General features: G+C 38.7%; 1 protein-coding gene across 1 annotated transcript in view; it reads right to left on the bottom strand.

Annotated features, from left to right (window-relative positions):
- The window catches only part of ADGRV1 (adhesion G protein-coupled receptor V1), a 507,230-nt gene that overhangs the window by 324,716 nt on the left and 169,906 nt on the right, over positions 1-12,608 (bottom strand). The window contains exons 50-52 of the mRNA XM_054578596.1: positions 11,831-11,953; positions 4,358-4,580; positions 3,829-4,033 (exon numbers count right to left, since the gene is read on the bottom strand). Coding sequence (XP_054434571.1) covers positions 3,829-4,033; positions 4,358-4,580; positions 11,831-11,953 — 551 coding nt within the window. The remainder of the gene's footprint in view (positions 1-3,828; positions 4,034-4,357; positions 4,581-11,830; positions 11,954-12,608) is intronic.

Here is a 12,608-nt window from a genome sequence, read left to right as displayed (position 1 = left end):
ATGAACTTTTCCCTCAAAATCAATATTTCAAAGAGTTCCCTCTTTACAATATTCCTGGTTTCTCTATACACTTTAAAGCAAAAATATAGAGCATAAAGATTTTTTAAAATCGTTCCAGTAAGATTTGTCTTGTCCTTTTACTGTGGTAATCTGAAGAGATGTCCCCATTAATTTCTTTAAGTTTCTATTTAGAATGTTAATTTGAATAGATATCCAATCTTATAGCAGTATTTTACACAGCATTTTAACACAATGTTACAGATGTTACTTGGTAATAAAGTCTTGCTCAAGGCAATGAAACACTCCTGCAGAAAATGCCTTGATTTTAAATATGCATATAATTAGTTTTTATTAAGAAAATGCCTTTTTAAAAAGAAGCTCTCTCTGGCTCCATGCCCTCTATTAACAGAGGTAAGTAAAATGAAGACTTAATACAGCCTGAAAATATTCAAGAAACTCTCATTATCTACTAAATCTCATCTTAGATTGAGGCTGTCCTAACACAAAAGATCTGTACTGAGGAATTCTCCTGAAGAGGTTGAAGAAACTCAGGACACTATCTATTGATAGAATTAAACCACTTTGAATTGATGCCTCTGGAACAATTTTGGAACAAGCTTCAGGAAGAGAAATCTATCATGCTAAAATGGGTGAGAGAGAATATACTCTCCATCTCCAGCAAGGCTTGTAGGCGAGAATGGAACTGGGAAGCACAGCATGCTGTTTTTGTCCCAGGAGCCCCGGCTCTGCTCTATGTAGTTGTATGAGACCCTGGGAAGGCATGTGAGTTTTCCTTCCTCTCCAGCAGAACAACAAGTTCATACTAAGAACCCACTGTGTGCCAGGTACTTTTCTCGCCGGTGATACAGCTGAGAACAACGTGGTATTCCAGATCTCATACTCTTCAATTCTAGTACAAAGAAGCTAACAATAGACAAATGGGTCTATTGTAAGAGTCATATGGAAGAATAAGGCAGAAAAACAAGGTGTTAATTGATAATGAGGAGTTTAAATTTCCAACCAGGGAAGGCCTTTCTGGTAATGTGACATTTTAGCAGAGACCTGAATAAAGTAAGGAAACGAGTTATGTACAAAGGTTGTCTTCTTTCTTTCCAATGCCCCTACTTGGCCTTGGTCCCTATAGCTCACGTCTTAGAGCTGTGTACTGTCCTAACACAGTAGCTGCTGGCCACATGTGCCTACTGAGCATTAGAAATGTGACTAGACTGTCAGTGTAAAATACACACTGAATTTGAAGATTAAGTATGAAAAAAGAATGTAAAATAGTTCATCGGGAATTTCGTATTGATTACATGTTGAAATGATAATGTTTCAAATATACTGGGTTAAATAAAACATATTAGAAATAACTTCATCTGTTTTTTATGTGACTACTAGAACACTTAAAATTATGTATCTGACTCACATTATATTTCTATAATATAATATATAAGCTGACCTGCCTTGAGTTCAGAGACGGGCCAGGCTGGGTAACAGGGCGATCCTACAACCCCTGTAAGCAACTGACTCAGGACATTAGTATATCGAAAACTCATCTCATCCCCGAAACCTGCTCTTCCTGCCGTGGTCTGTATCTTGGTGAAAGGCAACCCCTGCTTCCTGTAGCTTCATCATTTGTTGCTGGATTATTTCAATAGTCTCCTAACTGGACTATTTCTGTCCTTGCCCACTTATAATCTTCTTTCAATTATATGGCAAGAGTGTCCTTTTAAAAGGTCAGATCATGTTGCTCTTCTACTCAGACCCTCCAAAAGCTCCCCATATCCCCCGAAATACCCCATTTCCCTCAGAGGCCAAATTCATTATGACACGAAGGCCCTTGTGTAGAAGAATTAGCCTAGCAGGCCTTACAGCAGTCCTTCAAAAGGCTTCCTTCTAAGACTGGCCCTTCGCTGGTGTCTGGGTACTTGAATTTCAGGACAGTTCCTGTTCCAGGACTGATTCCAAGCTTCTTTGCCCAAACTGTTTGAACATACAATGTGGTTTATGCTGAAGGCCCGTTTTCTTTCTGGAGTCTGGAATTTTGCTATGTGCCAGATGATCAGTCCCCAATTTAAACCCTGAGTAGCTATTCTCTAACAAGGTTTCCTGGTTGGCAATGCTTCTTGCGTGTTGTCACAAATTCATTCAATGCTGCAGTGTGTTCTGTGTGACTCCACTGTGAGGGAACTCCTAGAAATTGGCACCTACTTTCCTCTGGACTTCATCCTATGAGGCTCTTCCCTGAGCTGATTTTGTATTGTGGTCTTTCAGTCACCAAAATAATGGTGAGTCCTCCTTGCAAGTCGTTGAGCCTGCGGGGGCTGGCGGGGATCCCTGACACAGGGCTCTGGTCATTCACCTGGTGGGCCCCACCTGCTCCAGCAGAGTTCAGACGGGCAAGGCCTCCCTTCAGGGCCACTTGCCTGCTGATGGTTTCTCCCTGCCTTGATTGCTCTTCCCCCAGAAATGTGTGTAACTCACTCCCTCATCTGCCCCAGGCCTTTGTTCTCAAGCCACTGCTCAGAGCAGCCCTCCTTGACATCCCATTTTCCATTCCCCTGAGCACAGCCTCCACCCCTTCCCTCCCTCTCTCCTCTGCCTTCCATGCCTAATGATTCTCGGTGGTGCTTATTACCATCAGATATAGTTACAGATGTTTCTTATGTCTTTGTTTATTGTCTTTCTCCCCTGACCCCTGTCACTACAATTTAAGGACCATGAGGACAGAGATTTTTAGTTTTTCATTTTCTGACATACCTCTAGCATCTGAAACAGGATCTGGTTCTAAATACATAGGTGTTTGTTAAATATCTGCTGAATGAATGAATGAGTGAATGAACGAACAAACCAATGAACAAACCTGCTTGTTACCCAGTTCTGGCAAATGAGACATGAGAAGAATTTCTAGAGGCTCTTGAGAAACTTATCCCTTACACTGAGAGCTACATAAAGAATCTCACTCTCCCTAGATGGACCTGAACAGGGAAGCAGTAGCCTTAACAACAAAATAAGAGATCATCTTTGTGTTAGCCAAGTGGAGATATAAAAATAATCCGAGCCACGGTGACACAGTATTCAATCAGCCTTGAAGTCCACCTTCTCTGTGGACAGGCTCTAGGTGAGTAAGCCAATTTGAGATAGGTTTTCCTTACTTGCAGAATATTTCAAAGAAAGACACATGACAGCTGTATCTATAACTCTAAGAAATCAGGATACTTCATAAACAGGAATTAGGCAATATGAATGGGTGTCCTTTTACTATTTGGTAAAGGAATGTAAAGTCTGGGCATAGAAGTTGACCTGGACAATTTGCACAGTTCTCTTTCCTCAGGAGAAAGTGTGTCCATGTGTACCATGCACATACAGTTACAAAACAGTCTATCTTTCTCTCTCTTCCCCCTCCCCACAGAAATAGCAAAGGCACAAAAGGACAGTATATATTTGCAGATAATGTGAGTGACCAGACACAATGTTTGGAGTTTGCTTCATCATTATCCCCTGGAAACAGGGCTAACAGCAAATTCAAACTCCTGTATCAAAGCCAACTGGTAACATTTCAAATTCAATTTTATAAAAGGAAATATACAAAAAAAAATAAAGTTTAGGACAAGCTGACCCAGAGAGTCCAGTGTGTAAGACTGTAAATTGTAAGGCATCAGTAGAATTCAGCTTAGAATGCACAGTAGGGGGTGAAGTAGGGAGAGGGTAGGACGAGACACTTAAGATACTCAAAGCAGGACTCACTGAGTGCTGATAATAGCTCATATATGAATACAGTGAATAAATCATTCTCACTTCTCAGTGTGGGATCTTTGGTATCGTTACCTGAGCAAATCCAACAACTCCATAGGCATCATCGTTAGACAGAATAGTTATTTTTACATAACTATTAATACCAATCTCTGCTCCTCCTTTGGGATTTTTAAGCTGAACTCTGAAGGATTCTTCCTCTTCTGGAACTGTATCATCAACAATATTTACTGCGATTACAGCTTCTCTGTCACCAGGTTCAAATATCAGTTCACCTGAACTGGCGTAAAAAGAATGTATAAAATAAGTCAACTACAGCAAATTAAAGACATATACATAGTACATTACTCATAAAATTCTTGTAACATTGACTGACATTTAAAGTTTAGAAAAATCACATTGCATAAATAAAATTTTAACCTGAAGTGTTCACACAGTACTAACTACCTTGGTAAAATAAACATTAAAAATGGATAACAGCCAAATTTCTGGTTTAAAAATAGCTCTTCTATACATTTTTCAGTCATTAAAAAAAAAGACTTAGAATTTAGGTGCTATATAAAATTATGGTGAGTACAGAGACAGCATAAAATGTTGAACCTACCTTGGAATAAAGTCAGACTGGCTTGAGACATAGGCCAGCTCATATATGTGTGAATGGGTGGCTCCCACTAATGCAATTAAATTCTTGCTTGAAGTAAGGGACTTTACTGTAACAGAAGTTGCATCGTGAGCCGAAGGTGCTTCCAGAACGAGAGAGAACTGATTCAGCTCTGAATTCCAGCAGTAAAGAGCAGACACAGGTTGGCCAATAAAAAGTATGTGGACTGCAGGAAGGAAGAACAGGGCAACTAGAGTGAAATATAACTTGTCACCTCACATGCTCTCTATACCAGTGCCACGGCAAAATCTCTCCAACTCTTAAAGCTGCACTTTGATTTCTTAAGTAATACCTGACTCAGCTTGTAGAATAACTGAATGTAAATAATGATTTTTAAATGCTGTGGCTGATCAAGCTCACCTGACAACGTACTCACAATCCACTTCACAAAGTGGTCCTTGGATGGGAAAAGCCAAATGGATTTTTGACTCATTTGTATGCATCTCAATATTTACTTACTGAATAGCATGCTAGGATATTTTTGAAAGTAAAAAATACCCATAATCCTACCACTAAATGTTTTATTTTTGCATTTTCATTCCGGTCACTATCTATATGAATTCATGCCAGGCATAGTAATAATGGTCTAAATACAAAAAATCTTAATTAAAAAGCTTAATACTATATTTATAGCATACATATACTATGTATAGTTTTATATATTGCTACATAGCATTCAAATTAATAGTTTTAATACATAATCTGTAGGGTTGATCTTAATATATATAATATTGTTTTCTATATAGTTCTTCACAATTCTTATTTTCATTTGATAGTTTTTTTTTAAATTTTCTATTATTTAGTTTTATGTTTTGTATTTAGAGAGAGGGAAAGGGAAGGAGAAAGAGAGGAAGGGAAACATCAGTTTGTTGCCTCTCGTACACACCCTGACCAGGGACCAAATCCACAACCCAGGCATGTGCCCTGACTGGGAATCAAATCAGCAACCTTTCACTTTGCAGGACAGCGTCCAACCAACTGAGCCATGCCAGCCAGAGCTTCACTTGATAAATTCTTAAAGGTAGTTAACAAAGCCAAAGAATATAAACAAATTTATGATCTTAGAGTATGTTCTGCCAATGCTTTTTGAAATGTTATGAGAATACCATGATCTTCAAAATTCAAAGCAATGGCACATATTTGTATTTATAGAAGTTAGGAGGAGAGAGGGTACTACATTCTATACAATACTAAAAAATCTTCAGGCTTAAAACTAGGAAGAAAAGTGATAAGCCACAGAGAAGTGAGCATAAATTCCAGTATCTGCCGAAATACACTAGGACATAAAGATATCTAATAAGATTGGGTATTAAAATAGCACATAGAACCAGAAACCATGAGTCTCTTCCAAAATTTTGTCCCAAAGGATAAAACGGGAAGTCTCATATCCTTGATATTTATCCTTAAATATCAAGAACTACTGATTATGTTTATTTATGGGAATTAATTTAACTATTATTGCAATTTAGTAAATTCTGTAATAAAAGGTAAAGACAAAAAAGTGGTTATTAATAAATTTGTATTTTCAAAATGACCATATATTTTTCATAGAGCTTTGTAAAACTCAAGACATTCAGTAAAGAGCAAACTCCTCAGATAGATCTCAACATCTCTCAAGTTTAACTGATTCTACCGTCTCAAGCAAAACCATAAGCTACATTTTCTGAACATCATTATGAATCTTAACCCATGGAGATAAATTCTGTTCACTCCCTCACAATGTGATTAGTATGACAAAGCAGCAAACAGGTGACCAGACATTCAGAGTAGGACGCACTGGGGGCTTAAAGCTGCACATACATATGCAAAGAGTGTTTCCTCAGAAAATAGTCATTTGTACTATTCAAGATCATAAAATTGGACCAGGAAATGTATGAGGAGGGGGAAAAAACCAAATCTATACTTGAGGACGAGTATTTTTTATACTTTTTTTCTCAGTTACACTTTACTTTGTATTGGCTCCAGGTGTACAGCATAGTGGTTAGACGGTCATGTACTTTATAGTGTTCCCCCTGTTTAGTGTATAGTGTTCTAGTACCCACCCGGCACCATACACAGTTATTGCAATATCATTAACCATATTCCCTATGCTGAACTTTACATCCCCGTGACTGTTTTGTAACTACCAATTCGTACTTCTTAATCCCTTTACCTCTTCCACCCAGTCACTCTACTCCTTTCCCCTCTGGCAAACACCAGCACACTCTGTGTCTACGAGTCTGGGAAAAGGATTTTAACTAGAACTGATTATAGAATTCTCTTCCATTTAGCAAAACTATTAAAAAATTTTTAAAGTATCCCAAATGAAAGCCAATGGATGAGATCATTTAAGCAGTGAGTGTAGATAAGAAGCTCTAGAACTAAGCACTAGGGCAAACATTCCCAACATTCAGAGACCTGGGAATGTAAGAGGAAACCAGTAGGAGATGGAGCAGCCAGGAAGGGCTCCATGAAAAGCCCTGTCCTCAAGACAGAGCAGAGTTTCAGAGCAAAGAGATGAGAATATTCTGAGAAAATTTTGAATACAAGGTATCTGTTCCACAGGACATCATGGAAGGATGTGGGGAGCTGGAGCAGTGAGAGTTGAGTATTTGACTGGAAATTAGGGCTTATATGGTCTAGAGCATGAGTAGACCACATGGCAACAAGAATCTCATTCCCAGGGCACCGGTGCTTCTTACAGGGACTGAACAGGGATGAAGGCAGTAGAGAGCTAATGCACATGATCTTCAAAGGTACTATTTTTGATGAAGCTGAGAGTATTGGGGGGCAGGGATAGGGAAGAGGGTGTGACTGCCATTCCAGCCGCACAAAGAGCTTCAAGGATTACATGATACAATGAAGGACTAGATCAGGACCTGGGACATAACGTTCAGTAAGTGTTAGCTCTAGATTTCCATAGTTCCTGAAAACATTTATGCATATATTTTTTCACCTGCCCTTTAAAAAGTGGAATTCAAAAAATAAAAAGTGGAATTCAGCAAGGCCTGGTTCGAGAACTCCTCTTCTCACACTACACAGTCTCTTTCTAAACAATTCCAGCTCTGACTGGAGAACGTCTGCTGTGCGTATCTGCAGTCAAGGACTCTCTTCTAAGCTCTGACTAGTAACACTTACTCAGTATCTGCTCATGAATGACTCGAAGGCATCTCAAATTATTCCAACAAAACTCATTATCTCTGCTCTTAAAAGCCTGTCCTTCCTCCCAGTGATCTCCATAATGGTTATGGAACTACCATCTATGTGGAAATTAGGCTCATTCTTGACATCCTCTCCATCACACACTTTTCTATCATCAACTCCTGTGGCTTTTACTTGTTATTTTCTGAATGAATCTACTTCTCTACTTCTTTGATTTCCAACTGCATCACCTACCACTTTCCAAATTCTAACATCTGGAACCTTAATCTGAAACATGCCATGAACCTCCAGCCTATTTTCAAGGCATCTCTTCCCAGCTTTTCTCCGCATGGCAGTCAAAGTTCCCTTTTTAGCACACATGCGCACATGCACGCACAGAGTTTCTGTTTTTCCTCTCTCCCTGCCTGCCTCCTTCTCCATCTCCTCATTACCCTCTCATAATAGACACACACCAATACTTTTAGGATAAAGATAATAATCCTTTAAGTCCCTCTATGGCCTATCTGATTATATCTGCAGTTATACCCTGTACCACTCTCCACTTACTGCCATATTGACCTCTCCCTGGTCCTTTAAAAAATATTTTGATTTGAGAGAGAGAAACATGGATTTGTTGTTCCACTGACTTATGCATTCATTCATTGGTTGCTTCTTGTACGTGCCCGACCAAGGAATGAACCCACAACCTTGCTGTCTCAGCACAATGCTCTAACCAACTGAGCTACCCAACCAGGGCATCCTGGTCCTTTAAAAGCTCATGCTCACTGTACCATCTGACCACTGCACATGCTGTTCCCTCAACTAGAGCCCGCCCCACGCACAACTCTGCCTCAAAAACACATTAACATGAAAAGTTAAATAAGGAAGTTTTCTGGGCATCCCTTAGACCAGCACAAGCCCTCTCCATTTTGTTACAGCAGTATTTTATTCTTTCATAACAGTTATCTGTTTGTAGCTCGGAACTTATTTCTGTGATTTTACATCTCTCTCTTCCCTATAACACGTTAAACTTCTTCAAGACGATGCCTTACTTTCCTTCACTGTGTTTCCTCGGGGTCTACCACTTTGCTTGACACACAACTGGCACTAAAAAATATCTATTAAATAATAAAGGAGAGAAGCAGAGATTCGTTTATATGTCCTTGCAGCCTTTGTCATGTTCATTCTTCTTCTTCCTTTTAAAGAATTCAGTCACCACCCAATAATCTCTGCCAAGTCATAGCTCTAATCTAATGCTTTTAAATACAATATTTGATACATTCAAAATAAGAAAATCCTTGAATATTACTTAATGCATAATTTCAGCTTTCCAAGGATCTATAATAAGCCATTCAAAATAATTACCCATAATCTTTTCATACTTCTACAACCTCAAGTCACAGAAACAAAAGAAATGGAGACCTCACAATGTGTTGCTTAATAAGCCTCTGGCAGATTTTTTCACAAATTCTTTTAAAAAACTTTTCTATTTTTTAAAAAGCCTTTAAAAAGAATTCTATAACTTCAATTAACAGCCCATTTAGGCAGCACTCCTCATCCTTAAAAAAACATTCACTATGCAACTATTTTGAATTATAGTAAGTGACTCAAGAAGATGAAGTTAGTCCACTTGAAAACTTGAAGCAAAAATGATAAAGGTACAAAATTAAAAGACAAGTCAACAAAAACCACACAAATACATGATGAAAGATACATCATTGAGTCTGTGAATCAGTTGTTGAGTGAATAATGCACATGTTGCTCAAGTTGTTTACCACAGCAGAACATGACAGAGCTAAGGCCTGTCAGAAGATGACGACATAAAGAGAAGCCATTCAAGGAGAGGATGAGCAGAACACAGATGGACACTGGATCCCGACAGCAGAGCAAACCTGGCGTGGAGGCCAGAAAACAAAGCAACAGTCCAGATGGGAGGCGGCCAGGGTCCGGGAGAACCTGGGGACAGTGCTGAGGAGGGTGGAGAGGACACACGAAAACAAAGTAAAATGAGAGAAACAACCTACAAAAAAGTAGCAAAGAGATTTTACTTTGGGTGGTCAAAACACAATACAATATACAGATGATATACAATATACAGAACGAACTGTACACTTCAAACCTATATAACTTAATTAACCACTGTGACCCCAATAAACTTAATTTAAAAAATGACAGGTAAATAATCTGATTCCTAGTCAACAGTTGAGATGACTGAAGGTGATAGTGCCTAAAGGTTACAGTGCCTGCTAGAGAAAGCAACAGGCACCTAAAAGAACAACTGCAAGAATAAACTCCTGAATTTGTGCTAAATCCTCTATTCTTTTCAGTATTATTTACTTTGTAGATTTTAACTTTTGTGAGTTCAACTACCCCCATGCATTACTGTCTCCGAAATCTAACCCTATAATGGAGTTCCTCGCGATTTCAGTTCCACATCTCTAACCACCTACACGGGCTTCTACATCATCTCTGGCCTGGGCAGTCACAAACTGCTACATCCAGCACATTCTATGCACCAAAGGTAGGTGGAGTTGTGAAATGTACCTTTGATTATCACTTGTCTTTAAAATGCCTGCATGGATTTCTCCACCTTGATAATGATCAGAATGTTGTCCAGGACCCTTCAAGAGGGCTATGAGGTCAAAACTATTTTCATAATACTACTAAGATTTTTGTTTGTCTATTTCATTCTCATTCTTTCATAAGTGCATGGTGGGATTTTCCAGAAGCCATACAATTGATATTATTGCAATAGGCTAAAGACAAGAAGACACGAAAATCCAGGTATCATCTATTAAAACAGACATGAGATTTGCAAAAAGAAATTGTCACTCTTCTTACAAAAGTTTTTGTTTTCAGATATATAGTTTTTTAAAAATAAAATGTTATGTTCACATGTAATGAGTCTATCGCTGTCATTCTTAAATGAATAAATTTATCCATTTAATTTCTAATATATATCAATAGATATACACACAAACAAAAATTCTTTGAGGTGCTCGAATTTTTAAGACCTTGAAAAGTCCCTAAAACCAAACTGTGTGGGAACCACTGGGCCCCCCGAAGCACAGTCAATACCCGGGCCGCCGTTCCAGGCCCACTTGCATAGACTCTGGTGTGTTTCCCCCTCACCACCACCAAACCCTGAATCAAATCCTCTGTCCCCGCCACACTGGTCTGCCCATTGCCCCCTCCAAGCCACAGACACCCCTGCCTTTCACTTCTGCTCACACCTCTTCACCTGCCCACCATACTCCCTACCAATCCACCTAGGCAGAGCTCAAGCTCCCCTCTGAGACCCTTAACCTCTCCAATTCTACCACTCACAGAGCACATGGGATTGGGACTCTACCTTGAATTATTATCTTAATATTTTTCTTGCTTCTCCCACCAAAGATGAAACCTATGAGGGTGAGAAATGCTTCATAACTTTAAACAGTGACTTACACATGTAATAACTAATTAATAAATGTGTACGGTTTAATTCATACAGAATTTCCATATCTCAATTTAAAAGTGGGACTTTGACTCATCCGTACTGGCCCGCTGAGCCACTCACGTTTGGCTTCCAAGTTCCTCTGGGCACCTTGACAAGAGACACAGTGACTTGCTGAGCGTGTCCCCTGAGCTATTCACCGGCTGTGGGAGGCAGCCCCAGAAGTTCACCATGCAAATGCCCTTGGCTTCTTTGCCTTATTGTCACTGGCCCACCCAAGGGGCTTCTTACCAACCCTGAAATAATCCTACAACCTCCACAGGCTGTTAATCCCTTGGGTTCTCACAACAGACTCTGTTTCAGAACCTATTTCTGATGTGTAGATGATAGTACAGATATCCAGGAAAGATTTCAGGCTGCAGAAGAAAGTTGTGAGAGTCAATGAGGATGGCAAAGTTCTCATTGCCATCAACCATTTTCTGACTTTTTAAAAATTCTTCATTGCACATACTTGCTATCTCCTTATAAATACTTTCCTAGTTAAAAAATATATATGTAATGTCACTCCTCATTTTTCTCTAGACAAAAGTAATGTATTACCTTTCCTTATTTTTCATTAATATTTATCTCCATATTTTAGTCATTCTAATTCTCCTCAAGCACAGTCCCCATTTTAAGAATATTAGTCATTTGGAAATTCTATAATTTCTGGAAATATTATTGTCAAGATCTTGGTTTTAAAACCTTATTAACATACCCAGTGTCTGGCAATGTAACACTACTTCTAATTCAGTGAGATTAGAATCATTCTAGCTTTCCGCACTGTCCCCAGGATTAGTCGGCACCTGAAAAGCCCTTACCTATTCCTGAGGCTGGTGTGAAGGAGTGAATCCTATTAACAGAAGCAAAATCCAGAGATTGAAAATACCTAAAAGACGACTGTCCTGGCTCCCAGATGAAAATATCAATTGAATTCTGATCCCCTACAATAATGGAATAAAAGTCAAACCAAAGGCAAAAGTTACAGGAAAAAATGACCATTACATAGCAAAACTATAATCAAAACATTAAATTTAATTGAAAAAACAAATTTAATAGGACATTCCTCATATATCATTTAGTTTAACAGAAATGTAGCTTAGTAGGGAACACTTCAAGGCTTTTTGCAGTTACCACCTGAGGTACATACATAGTTAGCCACTAATCATGACCTGATATCAAAAAAAGAATAGCAACAAATGTTTTATTTTTTAGGAATGTTGGTATTTTATTTATGAATGCCCTACTAAACAGAAGAAAGCATAGTCATATTCAATGAATATTTTCAAAGTCTTATCAAAAGCTGTTGAGCACTACGTATCACTCCCGTAAATTATCCATGGCACCCCCAGTACAGTTATAGAAAAAGTTGCCCGTTTATGTTTTGGGTGTAAGATCTTCATGGACCTCTTCAGAGATCTTTCCATATTACCCACCCATCCCCAATTGTATTTTAGTATCTTAAAGCTACATGTGTTCAGAACAGCTAAAGATTATGGATATGACACAATTTTTTCCCAAAATCTATTTGTAGCTGACAGCCAGTACTTACCCATCAAGACCCGTTCTAAGAATTCTATTATAAGAGCATTTTCATAT

The sequence above is a fragment of the Pteronotus mesoamericanus genome, unplaced genomic scaffold (genome assembly GCF_021234165.1).
Source record: "Pteronotus mesoamericanus isolate MK-2021 breed Mesoamerican mustached bat unplaced genomic scaffold, CSHL_Meso_final contig_50, whole genome shotgun sequence".
Classification (NCBI taxonomy): Eukaryota; Metazoa; Chordata; class Mammalia; order Chiroptera; family Mormoopidae; genus Pteronotus; species Pteronotus mesoamericanus.
The sequence above is the reverse complement of the archived record's forward strand: the minus strand, read 5'-3'. Positions and strand labels throughout refer to the sequence as shown.